General features: G+C 39.9%; 1 protein-coding gene across 1 annotated transcript in view; it reads left to right on the top strand.

Moving 5' to 3' along the window:
- dock2 (dedicator of cytokinesis 2) overlaps window positions 1-14,272 on the top strand; it is a 149,706-nt gene that overhangs the window by 124,469 nt on the left and 10,965 nt on the right. The window contains exons 35-38 of the mRNA XM_033633098.2: window positions 3,447-3,487; window positions 9,113-9,203; window positions 10,225-10,335; window positions 12,214-12,303. Coding sequence (XP_033488989.1) covers window positions 3,447-3,487; window positions 9,113-9,203; window positions 10,225-10,335; window positions 12,214-12,303 — 333 coding nt within the window. The remainder of the gene's footprint in view (window positions 1-3,446; window positions 3,488-9,112; window positions 9,204-10,224; window positions 10,336-12,213; window positions 12,304-14,272) is intronic.

Below are 14,272 nucleotides of genomic sequence, written 5' to 3'. Positions count from 1 at the left end.
GATCCTGGCACACATCACCATAGATTTGCATTTATCGACAGTAACCTTGTGATTCATGCACTGTACTTTATAGCCGTAGTATTGAACCCTACAACAAGGTGCTGATCTCACACACATACACGCGTCAATAAACTCATTATTAATTGAAAGACTAACATAAGGAAAGACTAGTAAGTGAATGTGTTCCACGGGGACCTGAGTCAATAATCTCATCCATATAAAAAGAGCCACACTGATTGAAGAGATCATTATGCAACACTGACTTTACGTCCCGTCTTTCATGTCAAGGTCTTTGTATCCCTTTTCCACATTTGATTTGTATGCTGATTGATCTAAAGGAAAAGATTCATCTCTGTGTCTGGTCTCTGACTGTTTTTTGCAGAGGGTTGCATCAGCCCCTGTCTGCTCCACATTCTTTCTCTTATGTGATCTCCTAATCAGATTCTCCCCCACGATATGCTCAAGTTCAGTAACAGATCCCATCTAACCACCGTACGATTGTCTCCACAGCAGATTAAATCATTTAAGTCCTCCTCCATGATCCGTTTTCCTTCCTTCATATGTGCAGTTCTTATTTGGATTCTTTCCTGGAAATTTTCATCTTTGTAGACGTTTTATTGACACTAATGTTCAGCAGGATCAGTTAATGATGAATTGTTGTGTCTGTGCTGGTATCTTTTAATGTGATATTTCCCTGTGAGGAGTTGAGGCTGTTGGCACATGGCAGAGGTGTTTAGCTTGTAGCCTGTGGCAGCTGCCCATTAGCTATTCTCTTCCAAGCTAAAAATCCCCTCTGCAGGCTAGCAGGCAGCAGTGTACTCTCCAACCCATGCTCCCCCCGAGGCTAACTTCACCTAGGAAGTACACACACACACACACACACACACACACACAGTCACAGGTATTTGCTCTGCCTCTTCATGCAGATGCACTTTCTAAGAAACACAAACACACTTGAACACATTCACAGACATACACACAGGGCTCAGGCTAAAATAACCTCTGCTAACCTCGAGCTAAAGGCTTTCCAGAATAATTTTGTCCTTGCAGGGACACTTGCTGACAGAAGCAAGTTGCAGATATCACTTTCTCTATGTAGGATATTATATACAGATTATTAAATAGCTGCCACTCAGTGTGATGTCAGTTGGAAAAGATGCATGAAAGTCAATACTGTAGTTCTACTGTGGATTAAAGCTGACACAATTAGTTAGTTAATTGATTAGTCCATCGACAGAAAGTTAATTTGCAACTATTCTGATAATTGAAAAATCATACATGATAATAAACCAAAAAGCGTAGGATTTTTTGGACTGTTGGCATATGCGCAGGAAGGTGGGTGTTGAGGGTGTTGCAGTACACCATATTTACAGGGGTTGGAACAACACAGTCTGTAAACAGTTGGCTATTTTACCATAAGTAATGGACTGTCTGAAGATTTGTTTTAAATTTTGAACAGCATATGATAAGGTGCCTGTCAGAAAATATATGAAATAAAAAGATGTTTAAAGTGTGCAAATTTGGTTGAAATCTCTGTTTTGATGTAACACCGTCATCACATCAGGTCAAATTTAAAAGGTCAGGGTCAGCTCACGGGTCAGCTAAACTTGGGGACAGATTTGCGGTAGTAGGAGGTGATAAAAAGCCAACGTGATCTCATCCTTACTCATCATATTTTTGCATTTCATCTTGGGTCAGCGGTTAGGTTTAGGCAACAAAAGTATTTGGTTAGTTAAAGATACTGGTTGGCGTTAGTCATGTCAGTTGACTCGCGACTAACAGAATAACTCAACATTGACTTTTAGTAGTTTCACACAGGACACAAACACAAGTCTCCTGGGTCAAAGTCCTGTGCTTGTTGGTCTGATCCACATCCACATTGAGCGGACTTTCCTGCTCTTTATACGACAGTTCATTGCTTTGATAGTCTAATAATGACGCAGATGGGTTTACTGACATTGTAGTTGGTTGAAAGATTTTAGATCCATATATTCCTTAGACGCAAGGGACTTCCACTGCAGGGGCATTACCATCAGGATGCAGTTTTATGGCAGGTAATGATGGAGTCGACGACAAGTGCACATATGATTTGCTCAGGGCAAGTGAGTGACAAGAAGAGAAGAGAACACTGGATGTCTGTAACCAACAAAAGTGAAATATTAGAAATTTTGGTACATCCAGTCCAGAGAGAAATAGTATATGAGGTGAGGGAAGTGAGTGTTAAAGTGTGTGAGCAGTTTTCCTGTAGCTCTTGCAGGCATATGTATATACATTAGGCTTGTTCAAGATGAACTGCGCCTTGCCTGGAAAGTGGATGAGATCAGACAGCTGCAGAAGGAGGCACCTGATCTCTGACTTTGTAGCTGTGAAGTTGAACAGTTTCCAGACAGTTTTCAGCAGCCTTCAGTCTGTACAGGAAGTCACAAACACTCATATCCTGTTAGATCTGATGCCGATTTATTAAAAATGTTATCAGACCCATATATTAGTTTGTTCGCTGTCTCCAATTGTTTCAGCTATGACAGAGTAGCATATTAAATGCTTTACAGGCAATCTGTGATTTCTGTCCATGGTTCAGCCTCCATTTTACATGAATGGTCGTGAACATCAGAGTCATATCAGAGCAGACTTGTCCCCCCAGCTACATGAAATAAATTTAAAACGGCTTCTGGGAAATGACACAGGACATGTTTTACTATTTTCTGACATTTTATCGACAAAACAATTAATGGGAAAATAATATGCAGAATTATCAATAATAAAAATGATAATTAGTTGCAGCCCTTCACTCCTGCAGTACGTTCAAAAGATGTGTCAAAGGTGTCTGCTAAAAGTAAAAACATCTGACCATCATGTAGATGGACAGCCTCCAGCAGGAAACTGGCTACTGAATATTAAATGCATTGATGCAACCAATGATGTGTATGACCTTTGCGAAAATAAAACCAGTAGCTATAAATATGCATACATTATGCATCAGCTTCACAGTGAATCTCACGGTAATGAGTTTGTTTTTTTTTTGTTGTTGTTTTTTTCTTGTGTGTGTGTGTGTGTGTGTATTATTGTGTCTGCTGTTTTAATGGGAGGTGGGGTTACATCAGTTCGTTCCACTCCTCTGTTCTCTGTAGATGTCATTAAACTTCATTAAACTGGGAGTTTGTGCTGCTTAACTAACAAATGCGCATGCACACACTCCCACACATTAACACACACACACAGGCAATCAAAGTATACAGTTATGACAAACATAACGCACACATACAGCCATTAAGACAAACACTAACACAAAACTGCAAACTTATAGCCAGTGCAGCGTCTCAGAATGATTTTAAAACCCTCCTTTGTCACACTCACACACAAGCACACACACACACACACATACACACACACACACACACACACACGTTGACTGGCACTAACCCGACTTCTCCTTTTGATTTTTGCAGAACTTTTACAAGGACATCAATCGCGAAGGGATGTATATCAGGTATTTATGTGCTGAATTTGACACAAAATACATTTAAGTGATGCATTTCTGTGTTGTAAATGCATGCATGTGTGTGTTGGAATGTGTGCACTGTGCTTGTGTGTGTGTGGCGCTCCATAATCTGACAAGGGATTATATGACTCCCACTGAATTAATGTCAGAATCCACAGGATCAGCTCTCGGTCTGACTGGAGGGAGAGCAGAGAGAAAGAGAGGCATGATGGGGCACGAGGGAAGGAGGGAGAGGTGGAGAGACGGAGGAAGACAGGAGGATGTAGAGAGAGAGTGAGAGAAGGAGAGAAAGAATGCAGATGCCGTCAGGTCCCGCGGTGCATTTCTGGCAGTGGCTTATTGACATAATTAGTTATCTGTACATGCGAATGTGAGCTCAGCTCTGTGGCTGATCAGCTGCCTCCATCCATCCTGCAGAGAATACAGTAACATTTGGTCGGCTCGCTTTGACATTCGCAAACAAATATAGTTTAATGGTTATACACATTAAAAGCAGTACACACGGGGCGTCGGTGGCTTAGTGTAGAGTAGGCGCCCCATGTACAAGGCTGCTGCCGCAGGGGCCCAGGTTCGACTCCAGCCTGTGGCCATTTCCTGCATGTCACTCCCCCCCCCACACACACACACTTGTCTGTCCTGTCGATTAAAGGCTAAAATGCCCAAAAAAATTATCTAAAAAAAAAAAAAAAAAAGCAGACTGCACATGTTATATGGTTAAACCAGAATGTTACCCTACACAGATCTAGCTATATGACTACAGGCCATGCATGGGCAATAAACCCCCAGACTAATTATGTTAAGCCCCAGTGTGTGAATTATGGAATATTAAATTTGCATCTTTATTGCTTACATTTATATTGAAAATTACACTTAACCTAACACGACGACTGAATATCATCTCATCTCGAATGTTACCTGCACTGTATACTGCCATATGTACTTAATACTAATCTTTATAGGATACAATTTTGCAGTTATTATGCAATAATTCAACTTTCTTTACAAAAGGAACTTCGACGATTGTGAGTGTAGACAATGGTTGTCTGAGCATTTAATATTTTAATTTTTGTTTTTTGAGACGTTTGTGAAGCTTTTTATTAGCATAAAACTAGAAATTTTGCATTACATTGTAGCACACAAAAAACTGGAGCATTTTGCAGTTTCTCTTACTGACAGTGAATGCACCTTTAGTAATTTTGTCACAGTTTTTATGTGAACACTTTTTACTGTACTCAAACCCTCTTGGAATTTGGATGTAGTCTGGAATGGGGCGAATGTCGCAATCAAAAATGCTGAAAGACTGTCGTTTTCTACAGTTCAAGCACATGTCGCCCAGTGTTCCCATTCAGTTATGATGTAACCTTTATTTTACTTTTTAATTAGAGGGCAAAATTAGATTAATCTCAAATGAAAAGACCACAAACTTCATTTTCCTGTATAATAGGTTTTGTAACACCCAGGTATAGGAGAATGAAAAGCTGCCTAATTTGGCTTTTGAAAAGTGGTGAAAAGACTCAGAGATGGAGGTGGAAAGAGAGGGAAGGATGGAGACAGAGAAGGTGAGGAAGAAGAGGAAGGATGAAGAGAGAAAGTGACAAATAGACAAGGGTCTTAACATAGTGAAAGGTCAGTCAAACAAACAGGCTCAGTAAGCAGATAAAGGTGCAGATTGACTTGGGGAAGCAAGAAGGATTGAATGCTGATTCACACTGTCACCAGCAACTGGCTTGTCCGAACCAATGAAACAGACCGTCCAGCCAGAAAATGAGTTGGTTAAAGCTATAGCTTGTAACTTGTATTAAAATAATCTTTTGTCATATTTGCTGAAACTCAGTATACCTGGTAGTACACGGGACAAATAATCTGCGATACAAAGTTGTTCTGATTTACAGTTTTTCCAATGGCATTTGCAAGAGTCCACTGCACCTGAACAAAAAGTTGAGGATTCTCTGAAGCAGCTGTCAATTATGTCAATGTCAACTCTCAAACAGAGTCTGTTACTGCATTGCCTTTTCATCACCACAAATGTTTTCAGAGACATATTTTAGTGTACTGTTTGGCTGTAAAATGAGAAAGTTTGGGACCTGGCTGTCATGTTGGAAACAGTTGAGCCAGAACAAACCACCACCAACTGGCCAGAGCAAATTTTCTCATTTAACAGCTAAACAGTACACTAAAATATTTTTCTGAGCGTGAGAAATAGGCAATGCAGTAACAAAATCTTGATTCATATTTGATCTGCACTAGCTAGTTTGACAGTTTAGCCCCGTTTCCACAAAACTCTTTTGGTGTGGTACCTTTGGAACCAAAAGTAACCCTTCAGACATGGTACCCAGATCCCCGCATTTCCATCGCTAACAGTACTCTTTCATGTGGGCGGGGTTGTTGTCACTCACTGCTCCGTCCAGCACTCACTGTATTTCCTCCTTTATCACTCTGCACCTTGATCACATCCACAGAACGGGGTTGTATGTTGACATTTTCAGAACACAGTAGAACAGGCTGCAGTGAGAGTTTCTCTCCACGGGATATTTAAAAATAGCAGGTTTGTGCAATTAGTCCTCAGGCAAGCTCAGGGGTTTAGTGTTTGCTGGAGTCCACAGGAACGGTGCTCCGTGAGGCTTTTTTAGGGATATATGCAGTTCACATAATCTGGTCGAAATTAATGTATATTTTTAAATGCTTGAAGATCTACTCTTTAGTAAAAGAGTAAGTCATCCAAGAGAGACATAAAAACTTAAGTAATGGTCAGAGTTGTTACATTGAAATTTAAGGTGTGCTGATTGATTCACGTCGTCAACTCATGCATTGAGTAACATTACAAGTTAACGTTCCACCTTAAAAGTTGTTGTCAGTCGGCCCAGTGAATTATTATTATTTTTCCCTGACTACAGCTGCTGCGAGAGGTAGCAAACATCATTTCATATTATAGTAACAGTTTACTAATGTATGAAAAACTCTCCATGGTGTGAACAGTGGCCACACAAGCTTCAAAACCAGCCACAACTCAGAGCTGAGCAAGAGGGACCGCCCGCTATTGACCAATCAACAGACTGCAGTGTTCACAGCTTCACCTTTTAGTTCCAGATGTGTATGTTAGGTACCCCAACAGAGGGGTGACCAAAAATGGGGACAGTATGGAACGGTCCCATTGGTACCATCCACAACTTCTCACAGTGGAAACAAAAAAAAAGCATACCGAATTAAACTGTACCGTATTGTTTGGTGGACACAGGGCTGTTCACTGTAGTTCACAAGCAGTGATTGACAGCTTCGTTAGAGCCTCCTCAGCTCTGACTGGTTGTTTTCCTCAACTGATTCTAGTAAAAGCCATTAGAAGCACCACACGCAGACGGAGAGACATGATTTTCTTTTCAGAGAATGTCTGTCTCATGTAATACTTTGTGGATATAGTTTCAGCAAATACAACACAAAGTTGTTCTCTATAAAAGTTACCAACAACAGCTTTAGATGTTAGGGGGAGGACGAGATACGATGAGGTTAAAAAAAAATAGAAAGCAAGAGCCTTCAACGTTTAGCCAGACAGATTGAACGATTGACCTCAGAGTGCTTCCAGACTCCACAAGCATACAGAGGATTGTTCATTTAAAGGCATCTACTGTAGAAGCCACTGCTTTCTTGCTTTGTCATCAGTGCCTGAGCAAAGACTCCGCAGCCTGTGGCCATGTGGCAAAATGTTTTCCCCACACAGAGGGAGAAAAGAAAAGGATGAAAACTTAAGGAAGAAGCTGTAAAGGAGTTAGTTGCCCTAAGTTCCCATTTTCCTCCTTGCCCGGCTTATAAAACATTATTGGACTTTAAAACATCTGCCAGACCGTTAAATAGACATATGCTGAACTTTTGTGTGTTTGCATGTGAGTGCTTTTAAATGACCTTTAAATGTTGTGTACATATTTCAGGGTATGTAAAGGTCCAAAAGCAAAACAGGAGCATAGGAGAAGACCATCAGACTATAACATAACACAGAACTCCCGCCTATTGTCTTCTACACCTGCAATAATCAGAATTTTATTGGGAACAATGTTTCAGTCCAGAGACCTTCATAAGGTTATTTTACAAGATGATGGGCGAGACCATCTTTAAAAGGTTTAATGACCCATGTGGGCCATTAAGGTCACACTACACACTGACATCACTCATGGAATGAAGATTCATAAATATTAACCACATCATGGCACATGTGGGCCTTCAATAAAATACACAGAAAACATCTTGTTCAAAATTCATTTTAATCATATCTTAAAATGTGCAGACTAATAACGACAGCTAGCTTAATATTTTACAGTATCTTCATCTTCAGAAAAAAGTGTTCTTTCAATTCTGGACCAAGTGAGTGAATTACTAAGACCCTCACGGCCAGATTTTGTGGAGGTGTTGGATAAATGACCCTATTATATCGTTTTATTATAGCAAACCTCACTGACTGCCACTCTGTTTTTTTTTCTCAAGTCTCCCTCTGACATATTATGCATTGCTCTTATGTGCACACCATCTCTCCCAAAATGTACAAAGCGCTTACATTTTGACAAAAAAAATCTGAACAGCAGGGGAAATTAAACGGCATCTGCCCTGATGTATGAATTGTAATGTAAACTACTATCAAAAATATAAGTAGTTTCAAAAAATATTTATAGATTCTTACAATATCTGAGCAAATCAGGCTGGAGCTGGAAAATAAACCGAGATCAGTGGTTCCCAACTAGTGCAGCCACAGGGTCCAGATTTCTTCTTAGTTAAGGTCCACACAGTTTAATACATTCAGCATCATACTTGCATTTGGCCATATTGTTGAGGTAGTTTGCTGTCTCTGTCAAGTAGCTATATGTTAGTCTCTCACTTTACAGCAGAAAGCCGTGCTTCAAAATAAAAGCTCTGTGCCAGAAATTCAAAAATAAAAGTGTGTTTTTTACAAGCTTGACACATTTGCAAGTCACTTGTAGTCTGTTTAGAGTGGACCCAAGGCCCACTTATGGACGACGACCCACCAGTTGGGAACCACTGTCCTAGAATCTGTCCCTAAACAAGAAAAGAGAGTTGGGATCTGGAGAAAAAATTAATTGTATAAATATGGGGAAGCAAATAAAGATGAAATATATTTTTCTAGTTTTTCATCAGTAACTTCTTATTTGCCTTTTTTTGTAATTTATGTAATTAATTATATTTTCTATAATTGTTTTTTCCTCTAATCTGATTTCCTCTCTTTTCTTGCTGAGGGACAGATTCTAGGAGACTTTATTCGTATAAGTGAGTGATGTCAGTCTGTAGTGTGACCTGATTGGTCCACCTGGGTCATTCAGCATATTTAAGATGGTCTCTCCCTTTGTCTTGTAAGACAACCTAAGGAAGGTCAATGGACTGCAGAGTTGTCCCCACTAAATTTTTGATTATGCAGGTGTGTGGGAGTTCTTTTGTCTTTTAGGTGTGTGTGAGCATGAGACAGATTGAGTGAGACTGTGACACACTAGTGATTAATGCTGCTTCATTTGCTTCAGATTGCCCAACAGTGGCATCTAGTGGAGTGATGTGTCAGTTGCATATTAAATTAAACTTGACCTCTTTGACTTTGTGTGTTCCGTACACGTGTGTGTCCAGGTACCTGTACAAGTTGAGGGACCTTCACCTGGAGGGCGAAAACTACACCGAGGCAGCGTACACACTGCTGCTCCACTCTCGCCTGCTCAAGGTAGGACACACTCACACACACACACACACACACACACACACACACACACATATAAAGAGATATTTTGTCATTTTATTGCTGAAGCCAGTGTCTTGCTCTGTCTAATCACTTGTCTGTCTGGCACGAATGAGACCGTATTTTATTTGCTGATAAATGGTTGCTACGTCGCTGGCCTCCACATGATTAAACTTCGGGGTTAGTTTATGGCATAGCATCAGCCACTGTGGCTGCATCACTATGGTGATTGATTCCATGTGCGTGTGTGTGTGTGTGTGTGTGTGTGTGTGTGTGTGTGTGTGTGTGTGTGTGTGTGCGTGCGTGCGTGCAGCTTTTTGTGTGAGTGCAGCACACGCATGTGTCTGAGTGTGTTTGACCTCTTTTGTCTCTTCATCTCTTTTATGGGACACTTAGAGGCTCATAGAGAGGGACAGAGGAACGGGAGCATCACTCCCTCGCTCTCCTCCCCTCTCTCCTCCCTCTGTCTTGTATCGTTACATCAAAGCAGTTGAACTCTATAACATTTTTTATAATCTCCATTCATCTTCAGCGTCAGTTCTGTCAAGCCCGTTTCACATTATTGGAAAGAGCGGGCTGTAACGCTCAGCATGCTCTAATCCTCCTCTTCCCCGCGTTCCTAAGCAGATAGAACAGCTCCAACACTATGAGTCAGTGTTTGGAGATCACTGTGTTCTTTTTGTTTGCTTTCTAAATGAATTTCTGTGTAATTTATGTAATGGAAGATTAACCATTGTCTCATTTATATAATAAATGAGCTTTGTGCAGCCTGTTTTTGCGCACACTCTGCTTGTGACTAATATTGATTTATTACAACAAAGGAGCTCTACGCTTTAAGTTCTTCTCCTCTCTTGTTTCAACATCATGATAAATGGGACAGTAAAAAAAACGAAGTTGGTCTGACTGTAACCTGTTTTCTTCTTGAGTTTTATTTATGAATAAATTATGCATGCTGTATCTCAGTTTTTGATTCTGTCCTGTCTCTTCCATCATGTCTCCATTCTAGTGGTTGGATGAGATGTGCAGCCCCCAGTTTGAGTCCCACGGCTCCCAGACCCAGCGGCAGCTCAAAGAAACGCTCTACGACACTATCATCGACTACTTTGACAAGGGCAAGGTCAGCAGTACATTACACTACAATGTGTTTCTCTTTCTTAAAGAAATGCATCACCTGCAAAATGACCATTTATATCAACCAGTCACCACGTTTGTGGATTTTCTGAGGAAAACTGTTTTTCACTGGTGATAGAAGAATCCAAAAAAGGCAAATATTCTACATGACCTGAAGTAAACTGCATTTAAAGGTCTAGTTTTGAGGATTTAGTGGCATCTAGTGGTGAGATTGCAGAACTGAAACTTGTGCCATGTGTCTAGGAGAGCAACAAATGCAAATACATGAACGGCCCTATTTAGAGCCAGTGTTTGAGTTGTCCATTCTAGGCTACTGCAACATGGCAAACTCCATAGAAAGGGGCCTGCTCCTAATGTAGATGTAAACAGCTCATTCTAAATTAACACAAACACAACAATTCTTATTTTCAGGTGATATGAACTAATGAAAATGTAGTAATATTGTAGCGACACAAGTAGTTTGGGGTTTGCTGTTAAGTTCATGCTCCATAACGCTAATGCCATTTTTTTGTTATTGTCTGTGGTGTGTCTGTTCAGAACACATTTAATATGTTTATGCTAGTTATTGTCGATTGTGTTAGTTTATGGTTTGCGCCATTAGTAAGTTGGCTATTACATTTCATGACCCCAGCTAAGTTTTTAAGTCTAATTTGCACCTGCTACATTTTAATAAAGGACAGTTTTCACAACACCTTCTTGTCCACTGTGATGTAGGAGTTGTCATACTATATATACCATTACTGCCAATAGATGCCCTGAAATCCTACACATTGGACCTTTAACAACAGCAAAACTATCAAAACATCCTTTAACAAACTCTCACACAACTCCTGTGGTATAATCCAAGTCTCATTTATGCAGTTGTCCAAACACATTGTAATTAAAAACATGTCAGTGCAAACAGCCTCATGTACGTGTGTGCGTTTGAATTATACTCAAGGGAGCTTATATGGACTTGCATGCTCAAGCATGCTCAGGGTGTGCTCCTTATTGTCTGAAGTGTTTTTGCAAAAATGTATGTGTCTGGGAAGTGCTGAGCATACGACTGGTTACCTAAATGAGACTTGGATTATACTGCAGGAGTTGTGTGAGTTTGTAAAGTAATGTTTTGATGTGGTTTTGCTGTTGTTATTTGCAATCCTAGTTTACTTCAGTTCATGAAGAATGTTTGCCTGTTTTGCATTCACGATTCACTGTGGAGGGTTGCAAAGAAAACCAAAGTTTTCTTCACAAATTCAAGGGAATACACAGCAAGTAATTGATATACAAATGGTAATTTTAACTGTGTCTATATAGAGTAATGTGATGATTTGAAAAGTGCTGATAAATGCTCCAAAATTGATTATAGTAAAGTTTTCATTCTCTAGAAATGTAGCAAAATGTTTAAACTTTCAGAAATTACCATGATTATCTAAATTCCTTTTCCAAAACAATAGAAAAATCACGAAACGAGGCAAATTTGTTTACTTTGGGGTCAGCAAAAGCCCATTACATCAGAATACAATGCACAGGCGTTTCTTTTGGAAAATGTTCCTCCCCTATATCAAACTTTAAGTATCTTTTAAATAAGAGACGGTGCATGCAATCATGCGGCCATAGTCTCTGTGCGGTATGTTGGTGTCACATTCATTTTGTATTCTCTATGAGTGCTTTATGTTCTCTGAAGCAGTGAAGGAGACATTTCCCTCCGCTCTCCAGAGACATCCAAACAGTTATTTTCATGAGATGAATTCCCACCACGACAGCTGCTGCCGATTTATTAGCAGATGGTGTAATGAAGGACACTTCTTTCTCTCGTGTGTGTGTGTGTCTGTGTGTGTGTGTGTGTGTGTGTGTGTGTGTGTGTGTGTGTGTGTGTGTTTAGATGTGGGAAGAGGCCATCACTCTGTGTAAGGAACTAGCGGAACAGTACGAAAATGAGATCTTTGACTACGAGTTACTCAGCAAGAGACTGGTAATACATCACTATCTCAAACCTTCATGTTGTATCCTCTGCACAATAATCAGGATCTCACATTTTTTCTGTATTTCATCCTCCTTTAAATTCCCTTTATAGATGTTTTAGAAGTTTTTGGGTGTAAGGGCATGTTTGAAGGAAAGGAAGATACTTCAGGCAATTTATTCATGCTTTTGATAGCAGCAGTAAAATAGCTCACTACCAGTGCACCTGCTGGGTCGACCTTTGTTAATTTAAATATGTGTGTGATGTAAAATAAAACCTGTCCCTTGGTTAAATAGTTTGGTTCTGTCATTGGCCTTTATACAGTAAAACTAAGTACCATTTGTCCAGCAGCCAATCAGTAAGTCCTGAGTTGCACACAGTTTCAACTTTGGAAAATATTGGGCCTCATTCACCACTATCTTCCTATGTTTTGTCTTAAATTTGTTCTTGAGAAAGCTCCCTAAGAATCATCTACATCAGATTCAGACATGAACTGCAGAATTATTCGCACCTTTGGTCTTACAATGAGGAATCCCATTGTCCTCGGAAATTGAAAGCACATGCCAGTTGATCCTAATTAGCATAGGTAAACGTCCTGCCAACCTCCATAAAAGAACGTAAGACTAGAGGACTGTGTGGACACACAGAAACGGAAGGAAAAAGTTTAGAGAAATAAGTAAAGAATGTCCAAATGAAAGTCTTAAGAGGGTGGAGCATTGGACTCCAAAGGTAAAAAAACCAAAAACATTCAATCGTTCTCAAGTGGAGGTACTTCTGCAGGAAGTGAATGACAATCGAGCTGTCATATTTAGTAGCCTCAGTAGGTTATATATAATAACCCACAAAAATGATGCACAGAAGTGCTGCCCACAGAAAGTCAAAGATTCAAATCATCAGTCCGAGCCCGTTGAGTCACCTGAGAATCTATAAGTCAAGCAGAAGCAGCTACAGAGTCAGTGCTCCTCACTCTCATGCAGCTTTACGGGGTAAAATCATTACACTGAAGTCATCCCACCCACTCAGTGAAGATGTCTGCGATGGGTACAGACAGACAGACACAGGTGAGTCTGAGTGAGACGGAAACAGCTGCCTGGAGGAAGAGAGCTTTACCTAGTCATGCTCTGACATGCTGAGAAGTCAAGGATTTACAGCTCAAATCAACTTAATATGATATAGTATCCGCAAAAAATGTTGGTGTACATTTCTTCTCCATCATCAGCGCAGTTAGCATAAATTTGCTTTGAAGGCTAACTTGGTTTGTCAACAAAATTATGTCAGTGTCCTCGCACACTTAACGCCCTCAAAACCTTGTTCACACTCTCAAAATCTATACGGAAAAAAGGAACAGGTAGTCAAATTTTCATATTGAACAGCCAAATCTGATTCGGCTGACAAAATTCTGAGTCGGGTACAGCCATAATCCCTAATACTTTGGATGCTATTACTCATTTAGAGACTATTGTATCCAGAAAAGGGCGTACAACTAATGTAGTAAAGCATCCCAAGAGGTACCTGTCACTCTCTGCAGATAGATCTACACTGTCCTGGAAGATGCGTTCCCTCCTCAGGGCACAATCTGCAACATTTTGCAGCTGCGGTAAATATGCCATTGTGTGAATTGACCAAGGGTGCAGATATAGGCCTATAAATAGTGTGATAGATCACTAGTTATTGGATGGAATGGTTCCAGTTTACAGCTGACGTGAACTGAAGTGTTAGTGTCGTGCTTATTTATTTTAAAATACCATAATGCTTAGTGTAAAATAATAAAAATAGGTATTAGAAAATATTAGAACATGTTGAATTGAATAAAGCATATTAACCAAATATTTTGCACAAACATGTCAGCACTCAAAATGTGTGTAAGCGTGCGTAGATTTCATTCTTACCAAAGAAAAAATCTTGAATAAGAAAACATTGGTGAATTATAGAATCTTTGTGGAAACTGTAAAGTAGAAAGTAGAAAAATCTCCTCTTAAGA

Source organism: Epinephelus lanceolatus, chromosome 7, assembly GCF_041903045.1.
Source record: "Epinephelus lanceolatus isolate andai-2023 chromosome 7, ASM4190304v1, whole genome shotgun sequence".
NCBI lineage: Eukaryota > Metazoa > Chordata > Actinopteri > Perciformes > Serranidae > Epinephelus > Epinephelus lanceolatus.
The sequence above is the reverse complement of the archived record's forward strand: the minus strand, read 5'-3'. Positions and strand labels throughout refer to the sequence as shown.